The following is a 17,694-nucleotide window of genomic DNA, read 5'->3' as shown; positions in this document are numbered from 1 at the left end:
CAACCATCCTGTTACTTCCTGAGTTGTTTAGCTCAGTAAAGATAAACTCAAGAGGCAGCAATTGTCCAGAGCACCTGTCTTACAAAGACTTCTCATTGAGCTCCATTGGGAAGTCTGTGATTGGTCAGCCACAGAAAGTCTGGGCGGGGTTAGAAGGGGAGGGCTTGCAAATGCTGCAGATAAGAGATGTACAGCTTTTACATGCTGTTTTTAGATATAGCCTAGTAAAAATGCATAAATGAATGCAAATATGTTCACATTTGGGGTATATCTACTGAACAGTGATTTTAATTTGCTATTTGGGCAGTACAGTGTCCCTTTCTATTGATTTTTAGGCACAGTGAGCTTTACAGTTTCATTTTGTAATGAAAATTAATTATGTGAACACAAATAGTGTAATAATTAACATTCTATTAATTAAACACTACTGCAAGAATAACCTAAAAACAGACTGTGTTCCGAAAACCAACTTGAATAATATTCATTGCAAAGCATTAGAACTACATAAACAAAAAATAAAACATAAATATTGGGAAAAAGTCAGACTTACACCATAGAATGCAATGAAAGATTGCTAACGCCAAACGAGTCATTCATTTTTGAATAATAAATTAATAAACAGATGCAAATGTATACAATTAAATGTAAATAAATGTAGAAATATAAATGTATTTGGAATTTTCAGCCCAGACACAGAGATGCCATTTAATCAATTCGGAGGGGTTTTACTTTATATTTATACCAAACGTGGAGTGGAGATTGCCCGACGGGGGGGTTGTTTTGCATTTATTATGTTTGTGGAGATGATGTTTAGATGTTTTACCCATATTAGAGACAGAATAAATTCATGTGGTTTTATCTCGTGTTGTTTATTTGTTATCACTAGCGCTGGGTTTGTTCTGTAGTGACGCCCAGCCCTTCTAATCGTGATAAGAATACAGGAAATTGGTTCTCACTATTTGGATATTTGCATAATAAGTGAGATTTGCACATGTTGTTTTTTTGTGGGCAGAGTCTCTCCTAACAGTCTCTGGCCTTTCCAGACCACGTCCCACCCAGATAGCAGGTTCCAGGCCTGAATTAAGCCCTTCTTCACCTGATTAGAGAAAAAGAGGAAGAGCTCTTGCGGGGGCAAGAAATAAAAAAGGAAGGAGAGGAGGGGGCGATGGGGGGAGGAAACATTTTTTTTAATTTTTGATATAGTCATGTAGGAGACTAAAAATCCACTATTTGTGTTACTTTCATTTAAAAAAAAAAAAAAACTGAAAATTAAAGCAATTCACTTTCAGTTTCTGTTTAAGTCAAACTGATACTTAGTCACACACCCATGTTATTTCTCTCTCCGGCTGCAATAAGGTAAGAATCCGGTTTATAATCTATGTGAGAAATTAGGGAGCCGTTAAGGCAGGGGTTCCCAACCCATTCCTCAAGTACCCCCTACCAGTCCAGGATTTAGGGATTACCCAGTTGTGTCTAAGGTGTATTCAGAAAAGAAAAATAAACACTTTAGACACAACAGGGTAATCCCTAAATCCTGGACTGGTAGGCTATTACAGGTATCTACTACCCTTTCTATATCACTGTTACTGCTCCCACTGGAAGGCTATTCCAGGTATCTACTACCCTTTCTATATCACTGTTACTGCTCCCACTGGAAGGCTATTCCAGGTATCTACTACCCTTTCTATATCACTGTTACTGCTCCCACTGGAAGCCTATTCCAGGTATCTACTACTCTTTCTATATCACTGTTACCGCTCCCACTGGAAGGCTATTCCATGTATCTACTACCCTTTCTATATCACTGTTACTGCTCCCACTGGAAGGCTATTCCAGGTATCTACTACCCTTTCTATATCACTGGTACTGCTCCCACTGGAAGCCTATTCCAGGTATCTACTACTCTTTCTATATCACTGTTACTGCTCCCACTGGAAGGATTTTCCAGGTATCTACTACCCTTTCTATATCACTGTTACTGCTCCCACTGGACGGCTATTCCATGTATCTACTACCCTTTCTATATCACTGTTACTGCTCCCACTGGAAGCCTATTCCAGGTATCTACTACCCTTTCTATATAACTGTTACTGCTCCCACTGGAAGCCTATTCCAGGTTTCTACTACCCTTTCTATATCACTGTTACTGCTCCCACTGGAAGCCTATTCTAGGTATCTACTACCCTTTCTATATCACTGTTACTGCTCCCACTGGAAGCCTATTCCAGGTTTCTACTATCCTTTCTATATCACTGTTACTGCTCCCACTGGAAAGCTATTCCAGGTATCTACTACCCTTTCTATATCACTTTTACTGCTCCCACTGGAAGGCTATTCCAAGTATCTACTACCCTTTCTATATCACTGCTACTGCTCCCACTGGAAGGCTATTCCAGGTATCTACTACCCTTTCTATATCACTGTTACTGCTCCCACTGGAAGGCTATTCCAGGTATCTACTACCCTTTCTATATCACTGTTACTGCTCCTGTTACTGCTCCTTTCTATATCACTGTTACTGGAAGGCTATTCCAGGTATCTACTACCCTTTCTATATCACTGTTACTGCTCCCACTGGAAGGCTATTCCTGGTATCTACTACCCTTTCTATATCACTGTTACTGCTCCCACTGGAAGCCTATTCCAGGTATCTACTACTCTTTCTATATCACTGTTACCGCTCCCACTGGAAGGCTATTCCATGTATCTACTACCCTTTCTATATCACTGTTACTGCTCCCACTGGAAGGCTATTCCAGGTATCTACTACCCTTTCTATATCACTGTTACTGCTCCCACTGGAAGCCTATTCCAGGTATCTACTACTCTTTCTATATCACTGTTACTGCTCCCACTGGAAGGATTTTCAAGGTATCTACTACCCTTTCTATATCACTGTTACTGCTCCCACTGGACGGCTATTCCATGTATCTACTACCCTTTCTATATCACTGTTACTGCTCCCACTGGAAGCCTATTCTAGGTATCTACTACCCTTTCTATATCACTGTTACTGCTCCCACTGGAAAGCTATTCCAGGTATCTACTACCCTTTCTATATCACTTTTACTGCTCCCACTGGAAGGCTATTCCAAGTATCTACTACCCTTTCTATATCACTGCTACTGCTCCCACTGGAAGGCTATTCCAGGTTTCTACTACCCTTTCCATATCACTGTTACTGCTTCCACTGGAAGCCTATTCCAGGTTTCTACTACCCTTTCTATATCGCTGTTACTGCTCTCACTGGAAGACTATTCCAGGTATCTACTACCCTTTCTATATCACTGTTACTGCTCCCACTGGAAGGCTATTCCAGGTATCTACTACCCTTTCTATATCACTGTTACTACTCCCACTGGAAGCCTATTCCCGGTATCTACTACCCTTTCTATATCACTGCTACTGCTCCCACTGGAAGGCTATTCCAGGTATCTACTACTCTTTCTATATCGCTGTTACTGCTCCCACAGGAAAGCTATTCCAGGTATCTACTACCCTTTTTATATCACTGTTACTGCTCCCACGTGAAGGCTATTCCAGGTATCTACTACCCTTTCTATATCACTGTTACTGCTCCCACTGGAAGGCTATTCCAGGTAGCTACTACCTTTTCTATATCACTGTTACTGCTCCCCCTGGAAGGCTATTCCAGGTATCTACTGCCCTTTCTATATCACTGTTACTGCTCCCACTGGAAGGCTATTCCAGGTATCTACTACCCTTTCTATATCACTGTTACTACTCCCACTGGAAGCCTATTCCCGGTATCTACTACCCTTTCTATATCACTGCTACTGCTCCCACTGGAAGGCTATTCCAGGTATCTACTACTCTTTCTATATCGCTGTTACTGCTCCCACTGGAAGGCTATTCCAGGTATCTACTACCCTTTTTATATCACTGTTACTGCTCCCACTGGAAGCCTAATCCCGGTATCTACTACCCTTTCTATATCACTGTTACTGCTCCCACTGGAAGGCTATTCCAGGTATCTACTACCCTTTCTATATCACTGTTACTGCTCCCACTGGAAGGCTATTCCAGGTATCTACTAACCTTTCTATATCACTGTTACTGCTCCCACTGGAAAGCTATTCCAGGTATCTACTTCCCTTTCTATATCACTGTTACTGCTCCCACTGGAAGGCTATTCCAGGTATCTACTACCTTTTCGATATCACTGTTACTGCTCCCACTGGAAGGCTATTCCAGGTATCTACTACCCTTTCTATATCGACGTTATGGTGCTCCCACTGAAAGGCCGTTCCTGGTATGTACACTATTATATCACTCCGTTTTCAATAGCAGATTGTAATAAAATGTGTAATATGTGTATTGGTTGTGAAATTCATTGTACTGTCTGTTATCTCTTTATTTATTCAGATTCCAGGACAATGTCAGTTAGTATAAAGGTAAGAGATCGATGAGTGACTGCAATATGGTGACCTGTGTGCATTGTATTAACTGCTTCCTTCCCGGTAACATGGATACTCAAACTAATTTATCACTACGCATAGCACAACAACAAGCATGCAATACAGTATTTATACCACAAAGCCCCTTCACTAGCATTGCTGACTAATGGATTCATTTCACTAGGCACGATTCCCCAGTTCTACGTCTGGAGCTTTAAATCCTCTCATACGTTACAGTAACTTGTTTAGGATAGAATTCACGGCTGGATTCTAGCCGTCACGAAGGAGGTAGGATGGGGCAAGATGAGTACACTACAGTGAATCCTTGCAGGATGCAATGACTTCCAATATCCTTAGTAGCAGAGATAGACGATATAACGGTACTTACTGTAATTGGCCATTAAACGCACTTATTAATAAAACATTCATTATTAATATCAGCTTTAATACTGTTTGAAATGTGTGTTTAGCAGTTAATCTTGGTTGTGTGTTTTTACCCAGTTAATATGAAGTTTACGAGGGTAGTAGCAGTTATCTAAACATGGGAGGTGTATTGAAATGATGAAGTGCCTCACATAACGAAAGAACACACAACCTCGGACGCGCTGGTTATAGCGTGACATTGGTGACATTTTCCTCAATTGTCATTTTTGCCAAAATTTTGGAATTTTACATTTTATTTCATAATTCGTCTAAATTTTGTAAATAATTTAGAAATATCTGGATTTACATCATTTTATTAATTTATGTATATCTTGGAACAAATCTGTGACCGCTTTATCCCAAATTATCGGATGAGTTCTACTTCCCATATTTTAGATAAATGCTAATTGAAGATATATGTTTTATTTTAACAGTCAGGAAATTAAATTGGGAATAGTCCTTGTTGGTTGAAGGCAGGATTAGTAATCACACAATCTGTCTCTGTGACTGATAAGCTCCTAATAATACTGATAGTACGGATAATATCTGGCTCACTCGAATCTTTTATTCTCTTTGTAGAATTATATTTTTCCAGTCATCGGTGTGATCTTATTCCCTTTTTATCTGCTGGGGAATCTGTTCCTGTGGATCATCCTGTGTATAAAAAAGGTAAATTATCAGCTTACGTTTGTAGTTGTTGCCTTGTGTCTGTAACTCTCTATAATAATCACATCAGAGTATTAAACAAAGAGAAGTCTATTTAACCACTTAGTAGTTACCGTAGGATGAGTCATAATGCTTTGTAAGCCTAGTTTATTTCTTTATACCCAGTTTACGAGTCAGGTAACATGCAGCGATTGTCAGAGTTACACACTGCACATATTTAACCTCTTTATAACACAAAGTTAATCTTACATACTTACATAGTTACATAGTTACATAGTTACATAGTTACATAGTTACATAATTAAATAGCTGAAAAGAGACTTGCGTCCATTAAGTTCAGCCTTCCTCACATTTGTTTTTTGCTGTTGATCCAAAAGAAGGCAAAAAACCCAGTCTGAAGCGCTTCCAATTTTGCCACAAACTAGGAAAATATTCCTTCTTGACCCCAGAATGGCAGTCAGATTTATCCTTGGATCAAGCAGTTATTACCCTACAGTGCTTCTATACACTGACAAATAAAGGGTTAAAATGTGATATCTTCAGCTTTCTTCGTCCGCAGAATATGAACCGTTTGATCCTTACCCTGTATTTACATAGACGATATTTATTTTTGGGTTGCTTTACAATATATTAATGAATGAACAAGAATTGAGTTCCCTAATAGACGTTTAAAACGTGACCTTTATTGTTTCTCAATAAAACTAAATCGACAGAATAAAATGAAATCGGTTATAGTTGGTGACAATGGTGCTTTAGTGCTCAAAGTGATGATTAAAAAGCCGGGTCTGCATTTGATAAGTGAGTTAGCCTGCCGAGTTTCTAAGTGTCACTGGCAAGTCGGTTACAATAAATGTATCGGTATACAGCTAGTCATGTTTCCTAGGTGAGATGCCACAGTTGTTATAGTTACTAGTGCATAATTCTACCTAGGGTTGCAAATAATGTATCAATATATCATTTGTGCTATTTGTAAGATTCAGTGAACACAGTTGTTATTATTCACAGAATAAAATAATATCAGGGTTGTTGCATGATACATTTCTATTTGTGCTGCCTCTTAGTCTTATACACCTTTGTTTAAATAAATTAAAGAAGTTGTTATAACATTAACAAGTGTACCAAGTGGGATGAAAAATTCAGACAGAAAAATATTATTAATATATATGTGCAGATAGGATTTAGATATTGGTCAGACAGTTATATACTAATCGCCTACGATGCAGATCGATACGGGAGAAAAAAGGCAAACTGCTATAGTTACCTAAACTTAAACGGTCCTGCCTAACGGTATAGGAGAAGGAAGGCAGGCTGCCGCGGCCATCCACTACCCTCTCAGTAAACTCCTTTACTGTGTTAACATCTACCACTTCAGCTGGAAGGCGATTCCATGCATCCACTACCCTCTCAGTAAAGTAATACTTCCTGATATTATTTTTAAACCTTTGTCCCTCTAATTTAAGACTATGTCCTCTTGTTGTGGTAGTTTTTCTTCTTTTAAATATAGTCTCCTCCTTTACTGTGTTGATTCCCTTTATGTATTTAAATGTTTCTATCATATCCCCCCTGTCTCGTCTTTCCTCCAAGCTATGCATGTTAAGATCCTTTAACCTTTCCTGGTAAGTTTTATCCTGCAATCCATGAACCAGTTTAGTAGCCCTTCTCTGAACTCTCTACAACCCTCTGTTGCCTGTCACTCTTCCACTGCCTCACCCATTCAACAATATTGGAATCCAAACTTAAATATTGCAGTTTATTGATAAGCCTTCTATGTGCAACAGTGTCAAAGGCCTTATATACTGAGAGGCTCCTGTATAATCAGAGAGAGATATTTAGTGTTTCCTTTACTTGCAGCACTTTGTGGCTGATTGCACATATTGTTGCACTGTGTATTGTCTGCACTTTGTACATTAAACAAATACCACTCTGAAACGCGCTTTTTAAAGTTGCACTTTATATTTGTTGTACTTTAGTTGCGTCTTTGTTTGCAAGGTACAGCGCACCTTCTTTTCTGGTTTTTATTTTTGGGAGTATACTTTATATGGGCTGTTACACTGTGTAGGTGCTGCTTTTTTATTATTATGTGTATTGTTATGGGTTTTTATTTTGTATAATTCACTTGTTTTTTAGACACATGTTTGGGTATTATTACTTTTTTTTGTGTTTCATGTTCTGTTTTCTCATTAATATTTCAAATGGTGCAAGGAAATGGATACAATATAATTCATACAATGTTTTACCTCTCCCACATCCTTTAGAAGATGAAAGAGTAGATAACACTATTAAAATTGCACGCGTTTACAAAGCTGTCATTTTCTTAGCCCTGAATATCAAGCCATACAAACAGATACGTTTTGCCTTATGTTTATTTCTTTGCTCCACATTCTCAGTATCAGTCTCATCCTATTGTTATTAAGAACTTATTAGACCGAGTCGTGTTAACGATTTGTTTTGTTTGTATTCTGTGCCCGGCAGGTCTTGTGTTGTGCTCCTAACACGCTCGATGGGCAGGTCTTTTGTTCTGCTCCTCAGCCTCTTGTTGTTGGAATATTCTCTCGGTCAGCAGAGGAGGACTACCAATGGCTGGGGGAAGGACTGAGATTATTTAAAGATTCAGTTAAAGAAATAAGACATTGTTACATTGCCAATAGTGGATTTCATACATTCACCAAGGAGGTCGATCAATGCCAATTTGCGATCCTGTATCACACAAAGAATCGAGGGAGGGTTAACATAACTAATGTAACAGACTCGATTTATGATAAAGAACTCAAACACCTATCTGATACACTGGGTAAGTACAGAGCATTCTGGGTAATTGGCACAATTCTATATATCCCAATACACCAAATAACAAGAACTATAGAGTCACAAGGTAAAATGGGTGACAATGGATGTCATATTTCCCATAATTCTCCTTGTTTGGTTTGCAGCATATCTACCAATGAGTGTAAACTCTCTTATTCTCACTTTGCTATAAGTAGTAAGTAGTTCTGTATTACATTCCTCGTGCTAAATCTTTCAGGGGGCACTAAAAGCATTAAAACAACTTTAGCTTAATGAAGCAGTTTTGGTGTATAGAACATGCCCCTGTATTTTTATAGCTCAATTCTCTGCCATTTCGGAGTTAAATCACTTTGTTTATACCTCCCCTGGCTGGGACTCACCCGGCCTCCCTAGACATTTCTTTAAAAAGAGTCAAAATGTTTTAGCTTCTCTTATCACACAGTGAGTTTTATTTATCTCATTGCTCTGTTAATATGTCAACCTCCTGTGTGTGAGTAAATTGTATTAACAAATCAGGAGACAAGAGCTTCTAAGATAAACACACTGTGCCTTATGATAAGATTGAAATTCAAACAAATTTAAGCAGGCCGTGTGAGTCACTGCCAGGGGATTAGGGCTATATACACAGAATCAAAGTATTGTGACTCCTAAATGGCAGAGAATTGAGCAGTGAGACTGTAGGTATATGATCTATGCACCAAAACTGCTTCATTAAGCTAAAGTTGTTTTGGTGACTATAGTGTCCCTTTAGTCTAAATCTATAGGCTTTGTGACAAACTTACCAGTGACCCATGTCACAATATCTCTTTACATTGATACATATGTAGGGAATGGGATGTTTACAATGAGGTTTATTCACACATATTGTTAAATCAGTAATGAAATTAAAAAAGTATTTCACAAATTTGGGCCAATATCGCCAATTAGAAGATTCTCCCACTCCACTATAGTCCTAGCGTGATTATTGTACCCTGAATTCACTGCATACAATTTACTGTTTAGAGGATAAACCCCCGGAGTCAGTCACTACACTGGTTATTGGGGAGAATTGGGAAGGAGGTAACTCATTGTAAGCTGTAATTCCAGAATTAGGACTGGAGCTACGTTACAGGGACATTGTTCAACGCAGCCATAATGACTTAAATATGGCGATTATCTCGTCAATTGTCAGTTTATTGAATAAATTACTATTTTGGGTAAGTTAATTCTGCTAAGGAGCTTCCGTCGACCCAAGCTGGATGATGTGAATTAGACAAAGAAAGACAATGAGTCTGACTACGTGTTTTATACAAACCAAGAGTAGGAAACAATAAGGTCACAAGAAGCGAGAGCTCTCAGTGTGTGTCACGGATTATTATTATTATTATTTATGGAACATATTTGGCAGCAGTTGCTATGTCGAACGTGTAAATAAAGCAGAAAATGATTAACAAGATAAGGTGATCGAACCCAGAGAGGTAGAGGGCTGTCCAGCTTCCCTGAGTTCATAAAATCTCTGCTTTGCAGGTCGAGGGAAAGTCATTGTGGTGATTGATGACCTGGACAAGACCGGCTTTGAGCAGAAATCCTGCATCCTGCGAGAACAGCAAAATATCGCTGATCAGGCCGCAGAGCTGTTCCTTATCAGCCCACACGACAAGATGAACCCACAACTATTAAACAAAAAGTTACGGCAGATAGAAGATTTCATAAATGCAGGTACCTGCTGTATCCACATGGGGGCAGCCACGAGGAGCATTAAATAACTGGCTACAGGTTCTCAGTCTGAGAGATATTAATACACTGGTAACATTTTATTACAATATTTCTAGAAGATGCAGATAAAACACCACCCAGGTTTGCAGGAGATAAATAAAAACTAAACTCATGATATTGGCAAACAAAATTAATCCCTGCACTCACACCCCCACTACTCCTAGGCAGCAATGACTATAGTACACATCAGTCCCAATACATACAATAAAAACCAAAGATAAGAGTTACTTGCCCACTAGCCCAAATCCCTATGTGTATTTACATAAATGGAGGGTTTTAGTATCACTCCAACGGCCATTTAAGGTCACCTGCTACGTCAAGGCAAAACTCTCAGGTGGGTCCTTGCTTCCTTCAGATTCAGTCGAAGATATCTCTAATGAGACAGAGAGGGGCATTTTTCTAAACCCCTACATGATTATTAACCCTTAATAAGGAACACAAGGGATGGGCGGCAGGATTGTAACATTGTAACGGCTCGTACCCCTACTTACCACGATAACGTCTTAAAGCATAGAATTTAGCAGAGCTAATCATACAGATATCTTAGCCATAAAATCATAGAGTTGGTAAGAGTTTCTCTATTTAAAAAACATAAATAAATAGAATACAATGAAAATAGGGAATTTGAAACAATAACCTTTTGTCTTTCTAAAATATTTTATTGAATATAAATGAATATACATCAATGAATATAGACATATAAAGACTTAATAATCCATTAATATTTCTTTTTTTTTTTTAATTCTTTATTTTTGAAGTGCGCACAGTGATAACAGTTGCTAATGAGGTACCCCAAAGACAATCCTCTAGCACGTTAGGCACATTTGTACATAGGGGTAGACATGAGATCTTGCACACAATTTTTTTTAAGTAAGGAGATAAACAGTAATAATGAACTTTGCTTAGTGAGATTGCAAGACACAACAAAGAAAAACAACGTTTTGGTTTTTACATAGTGGGTTAATATGCTGTGTCAGATGCTAGGCAAAAAAATCTTAAATTATTCTTATTCTAAATGAAGCGGACAGGGTACATATCGAGCAACTTAGCTTAAGACTCCGCTGGAAGTTAAATCTGAAGCGGGGTGTTCCTATCCCTGATTAATTCACGTAAGTTGATTTACCAGGAGCTCCCTGTGGAGTTTAACAACAATCTGCCGTGTCTGGTTAGTTAGTGGCAATTAGGTGATTCGAGACATAAACGTTTATGCATTTCAAGGCTGAACTATGAAAAACAATCTATGCTGGAATAATGCATGTAATAGCTGTCAGCTAGGGTATGTGTCTTAAGAATATATAAGCAGCTAGAAACATAACTATAAAATATAGATGTTCACCCCACAGTCACAGTTGGAGTAGTGGCATGATGCTGGTCCCGGAAGGGTAGCCAATACCCCGCTGAGGTGGCTCAGAGTCCATCCGTGGAAGTCATAGCATGGGTAATACCAGGTTAGGAAAGTAAAGAGGGTCCATTCGGAGGGTCATCTGCTCGACAGAAGTGGGTCGGTATGGGCCTTTAGCTAAGACGGTTGGTGTGAAATGCTTATCAAGGGGTTTGGGTGGTCGGCGAAAAATGGCAGTCCTGCCAGCCTATGTGAGTCTCCTATGGGGAAGCTGCACAGTCAAGCAGGCTAGCGTGCAATCAGGTGTGGGTATCTGGCTGCACGTTTATCCTAGGGAGAGTCCCCCTTTCGCGTTACCGTTCAGCCGATGCCTCGTGTGGGCAGAGTACAAGCCTGCGCCCTGCGCTGGAGGCTCTCGTTCCGCGTTCCGAGTGTGCAGAGGAGTGGAGTGGCGGTGAGGGTCACAGGTTCGCCTGGTGAGTGTCTTGAGGTCCCGGCAGTGGATTGCACAAGTCGGTGCGGTCGCTTGCTGTTGCCGGCTCGATGTGGCAGTGTAGTGGTTTCTGCTAATGTGGGCTTGGCCATCCGCCCTCCCCTTGGTCCGTCTGGGCGAGCTTTGCTCCTCTTGAGTCCGTGTTGGACTACAGCTTTTCGGTGAGGTTGCCTTTGGTGTGGATTCTTGGGGGTCCGCTTAGCTTTGCGGGCTCTGTGCGGTCTGGGTTTGGTCGCCGCTTTGCTCCTTTCGGGTGCAGTTGGGCCAGGCCCTTTCTTATGAGTGGCCATTTTGAGGGTGAGGGGTGTCCCATCCATCTCAGTGCTCCTTCGTTTTGGCCTCTGTAGTATAACACCAGGTGAGGCTTCCGCTTGCGGGGACCGCAGGAGGGTTTCCAGCTTTCTCCATAGTGCCTGGAATATAAGGTCATACCGGCGCTCAGTTTCCTTTCTGATCAGATATGTGGCAGTGGTGCGTGGGCCGGCCGCCATTTTGCCGCCCTCGTATGCAGCCTCCGGACTCTGTAGTCCTGTCGCTTGGGTCTTGTGTGACCGGTTAAGCTTGGGGGGTAGGACCGGGATATCCCCCGCCGGTCCAAAGGGGGGGGAGCGTGGGCTCTGAGCAGGTCTCCCCTCCGATCCCGGCAGCAGGAGAGGGCCGCCTCTCCTGCTTCCACCATGCCAGTAGGCCTCACCGGTGTGAACGGCGGTCGTCGGGTCGGTTGTCGCTTGGAATGTACCGTTTTTTGTGTCCCGACGTCCCCCATCGCTTGGTGGCTCTTAGCTGGCGTTTGGGTGCCGTTTCAGTATGGGTATCACGCTTTTTAAAATTCTGCTCGCAGGAGCTGTTAAGAATTGCTCAATAATCCATTAATATTTCATAAAGCGACGTATATAGAATTAAATGAATATATTCTTGCAATATATATAAAGTATTAGTCTAACATCCCCTCCTGCATATACAGGTTATCTCTCAGTATGTGTCACCTCCAGAGTCGGTCAGTAAGTCTCTACCTAGCATTGATCATGCATGTATATATAGTATAGCATTCCTAATTACTACTGGTAATGTATGGGTTAATTCATCTTCGAGTTAAAAGCCGTTCATATATGGAAACTAAAGGAAAACATCCTGATCAGTCTATTGCCATAACCTAGACATCTTTAATCTTTATTTGGACTAGATGTTAGGTTGATTATTTTGATGGTGTAAACATATTTTGCACTGAAGGGAGGTACAAGGTTATTAATTAAAGAAACAGTTGCAGTTTAAAGAAATACAATTTATCAATGTGTATTATACCTACAATTGCCCATCACAACATGGCTGTGCGATACAAAAGCAAATACACAAAAATAAGTCCTGTGCTCTAACTCCCACTACTCCTGGGTAGCAGCTGCAATGACCATAGTACACATCAGCCCTAAAACATACAAGAACATCCCACGCTATCCCAAAACCCTCTGTACATTTGCATAACTGGAGGTTTGTTAGTGCGTTGAAATGACATGTGAGATTACACTTTGATGGCCATTGGAGTGATGCTTAAAAACTCCAGCAATGTAAGTGTGCATAGGGATTTGGGATAGTGTGTGAGTAACTCAGTGTGATACTGGGCCCATTAGTCCTCCCAGACCTGAAGGGAAGGGAAAATGTCATGTTTTTAGCACTTGGATAATATTTTTGCATTTACACATTCACACATTGATACATCCACACATTTATACATTGATACAAACTGATACATTCACACATTGATACATTCACACATTAATACATTGATACACACTGATACATTCACACATTGATACATTCACACATTAATACATTGATACACACTGATACATTCACACATTGATACACACTGATACATTCACACATTAATATATTGATACACACAGATACATTCACACATTGATACATTCACACATTAATACATTGACACACACTTATACATTCACACATTAATACATTCACACATTAATACATTGATACACACGGATACATTCACACATTGATACATTCACTCATTGGTACATTCACACATTAATACATGCACACATTAATACATCGATACATTCACATATTGATACATTCACATATTGATACATTCACACATTAATACATGCACACATAAATGCATTGGTACATTCACACATTGATACATTCACACATTGATACATTCAACATTGGTACATTCACTCATTGGTACATTCACACATTAATACATTCACACATCAATACATTGATACACACTGATACATTCACACATTAATACATTCACACATTGATACATTCTCTCATTAACACTTACGCATTAATACATTCACACATTAATACACTGATGCATTCACATATTGATACATTCACACAGGTCCTATGTTCTGATTGTGATGACTGGTATTGTGTAATATTCTGTTATGTCCATATATTCCTAATAACGTGTGTGACCTGTACTCTGTGTTTTGCCAGGTGCCGTGGATCTCTGCCGTATTATGGTAAGAGTAGACTGTATGTTGGTCCATATGGAAAGTGTTTTACCGTATGAGCAATGACTAAATTAGAGGTAATCGGGCATGGACACTTGTCTGGATAGATATAACTTCTGCTGCGATCCTGACCATATTGAGATGTTTGGCGAGTATGGAAAGAGATTATGGAACATTGCAAACACCAAGCATGCCCTGGCCCTATACCAGGATTAGTAATCAAGGGTAAAAACATTTGCCAGGCACCAATCTCCTCCTCCTCCTGTGCCCCGGCAGCTCTTGCATTGATCCAAGCCTGGCATTGAAGGATTTATCTCGTTGGCAGAGTGCTGGCCCAGCATGGCATGGCTCAGGAAAGCTAATAAAAACGGAGAGGAGCCAACTCTCTGCCGATCCCAGCTTTGACTGTGTACCCTGGAAGGGTGTCAGGGCATTCCTGGCACCATAACAACTTCAGTGGGCTGTAGTGATTACGATGCTCTGAGTTTTCTATTTTAAAGTATTTTGATACAATATGAAAATGTTAAATGTCCAAGACTCAGAAAAACAGCAAAAGAAGTGCTTTGAGTATTCCTTACTGAGCGCATATATTTAAAGCAGATCCCAGACACTAGACTCCCAGACTCCCAGCACTGGCTCAGTTTAAACAATTTCAAAATGTCCAAACATGCGTTTAGTCACCCAGATAGGAATGGCTGTTGTATTGTTTGTTGTGTAATATAATAAAACATTAAGACATTAAGATGGTGCAACCCTCCCTCCGGCAACGTCACTGGGGGCAGAGGGTCATTCCCAGCCCAGAGCAAGGGTTCCAGGTTGGGTAATGTCGATGATTTGCACATTTCTATGACAGAAGGTTATTCATTGGCTGAGAGAGGTCAGCTGATGCTCTTGTCCAATGAATGGTGATGGGATCCGGCACCCGGGCTCTGGAGATGTCCGATGCTGTCACTGACCAGATGGCACCTGGTAAAGACCCATGTGAGAGCAAACCATTGCAAAACAGTTGGCCTTCATTACTGGGAAACAGGGCCAGAGTACTCCTTACACCATAACCACTACAGACCCCGTTAGTAGTTGTGATATTTAAAGTAACCCGTTAAAGTGAAGTGTTCTGTATTAGTGAGCAATATGATACGCTCCCAGGAAACCAAAACATTTCTCAGTCTTTACAAGATGAGGAAGACCTTTATTTGAGGAAGATTTAGCCCATGACGCTCTGGTTTTTGTGTTTTTCAGGATTGCTGTACGTCCCAGGATGTAAGTTACCAGGTACGTATGGCGTCAGGAGGCCAGGTTTGTGCACTGAAAAGCTGAGTAACGAACTACAGTAACCTCCTGTTTAGGAAGGACAGTCCTTATTTGTAAAATTATATATTATATACCATATACCCTTTATATAATATATAGCCTTCTCACACACCTTCCAAGTGTCCCTATGTAGGTCCATCTCTTCTCTCCCAATGATCCTCTTTTCTAGGATCTCTATATTGTTGGTGTGTCTGAGTGAATAAGAGAGCTCCACAGCAATAATACTCCCAGTAATGTGTCTGTGTGTATAACAGAGCTCCACAGCAATAATACTCCCAGTAATGTGTCTGAATGTATAACAGAGCTCCACAGCAATAATACTCCCAGTAATGTGTCTGAGTGAATAACAGAACTCCACAGCAATAATACTCCCAGTAATGTGTCTGAGTGTATCACAGAGCTCCACAGTAATAATACTCCCAGTAATGTGTCTGAGTGTATAACAGAGCTCCACAGCAATAACACTCCCAGTAATGTGTCTAAATGTATAACAGAGCTCCACAGCAATAATACTCCCAGTAATGTGTCTGAGTGTATAACAGAGCTCCACAGCAATAATACTCCCAGTAATGTGTCTGAGTGTATCACAGAGCTCCACAGTAATAATACTCCCAGTAATGTGTCTGAGTGTATAACAGAGCTCCACAGCAATAACACTCCCAGTAATGTGTCTAAATGTATAACAGAGCTCCACAGCAATAATACTCCCAGTAATGTGTCTAAATGTATAACAGAGCTCCACAGCAATAATACTCCCAGTAATGTGTCTGAGTGTATAACAGAGCCCCACATCAATAATACTCCCAGTAATGTGTCTGAGTGTATAACAGAGCTCCACAGTAATAATACTACCAGTAATGTGTCTGAGTGAATAACAGAGCTCCACAGCAATAATACTCCCAGTAATGTGTCTGAGTGTATAACAGAGCCCCACATCAATAATACTCCCAGTAATGAGTCTGAGTATATAACAGAGCTCCACAGCAATAATACTCCCAGTAATGTGTCTGAGTGTATAACAGAGCCCCACAGCAATAATACTCCCAGTAATGTGTCTGAGAGTATAACAGAGCCCCACAGCAATAATACTCCCAGTAATGTGTCTGAGTGTATAACAGAGCCCCACAGCAATAATACTCCCAGTAATGTGTCTGAGTGTATAACAGAGCCCCACAGCAATAATACTCACTCAGACCAGCTAATTATAAACTGGACATTTGTCTTCGTATGTTTTGAATGTAATCAGTAGTAAAATCATCAGCAAAAAACGAGCAAAACATTTAAGAGGAATGAATTGTGTTAGACGGATTGTTTTGGTGCATTGCAGAAATACTGTAAAAAAGATAAAAATTCATTAATTTATAAAGGGCAGAGTAACCGTTTTATTCCTGTCACAGAGAATGATAAAGAGATACCTGTTAGTTCTCCCGTACAATCTGTGCAGGGTGTTTGTGAACTCGTGGGTCATTCTGATCCAATAAATATCTGTTTATTTTCTATTGCAGCAAGTCTGAAATAATCATTCAATGAGCTGAGGAAACTTCCATTGAACATCTAGACGAGGCAGAACCCTCAGCATCAGCATCCCATCACATGATCAGAAGGTCTACACAAGCTCACAGCCAGAGCCCGGAAACTATTGGACCTTTCATATTAATATTTCAGCATCTGACAGACAGACAGAAACATACCTCATGGCCGTCTACACGCTGATACGTCCTCTGTGACCAGCTCTGTATAGTGAATGTGTTCGTCATCCAGTCCCAATTATTACTGTCACAGTTTCACGTAAATATATTTTTAATGATTTTATTTCCAATAAACTGATTATTTAATCATTTGTCACTTTAAAATGTACTGTATAGGGCATGGCTTGGTGCCTGAACTGGACGGTGCCTGAACTGGACTCGTTGGTGAAGCTCCCGATATTCAGGTGTTCAGGAGCATAAATAATCGGTCTACCGAGCATTTACACACGTAAAAACATGTACCATGTCACAGAGACAAAAAAGC

The 17,694-nt window shown here is 40.2% G+C and overlaps 1 protein-coding gene across 2 annotated transcripts; it reads left to right on the top strand.

The window, feature by feature from the left end:
• Positions 1-1,262: 1,262 nt before the first annotated feature.
• Positions 1,263-17,517, top strand: LOC134571054 (uncharacterized). 2 transcript variants are annotated; one of them, XM_063429099.1, is made up of 8 exons: positions 1,263-1,356; positions 4,387-4,415; positions 5,421-5,510; positions 7,980-8,298; positions 9,798-9,989; positions 14,354-14,379; positions 15,610-15,642; positions 17,187-17,517. In XM_063429099.1, exons 2-8 carry the CDS (start codon positions 4,398-4,400, stop codon positions 17,193-17,195), a joined length of 687 nt encoding a protein of 228 aa, XP_063285169.1. In that variant the 5' UTR covers positions 1,263-1,356; positions 4,387-4,397; the 3' UTR covers positions 17,196-17,517. The 2 variants fall into 2 exon arrangements, with proteins under 2 accessions (XP_063285169.1, XP_063285167.1); XM_063429097.1 differs by lacking the exons at positions 15,610-15,642; positions 17,187-17,517 and having other exon boundaries at positions 14,354-14,477.
• Positions 17,518-17,694: the final 177 nt, after the last annotated feature.

The sequence above is a fragment of the Pelobates fuscus genome, chromosome 8, assembly GCF_036172605.1.
Source record: "Pelobates fuscus isolate aPelFus1 chromosome 8, aPelFus1.pri, whole genome shotgun sequence".
In the NCBI taxonomy this organism is placed as follows: domain Eukaryota; kingdom Metazoa; phylum Chordata; class Amphibia; order Anura; family Pelobatidae; genus Pelobates; species Pelobates fuscus.
Note: the sequence above shows the minus strand (reverse complement) of the source record. Positions and strands in the feature narration are given on the sequence as shown.

Excerpts from the sequence above, each read along its gene's own strand:
- LOC134571054 (XM_063429097.1), top strand. Across the intron at positions 5,511-7,979 it reads TCATCCTGTGTATAAAAAAG|GTCTTGTGTTGTGCTCCTAA; the intron begins GTAAATTATCAG and ends TGTGCCCGGCAG. Across the intron at positions 8,299-9,797 it reads ACACCTATCTGATACACTGG|GTCGAGGGAAAGTCATTGTG; the intron begins GTAAGTACAGAG and ends TCTGCTTTGCAG.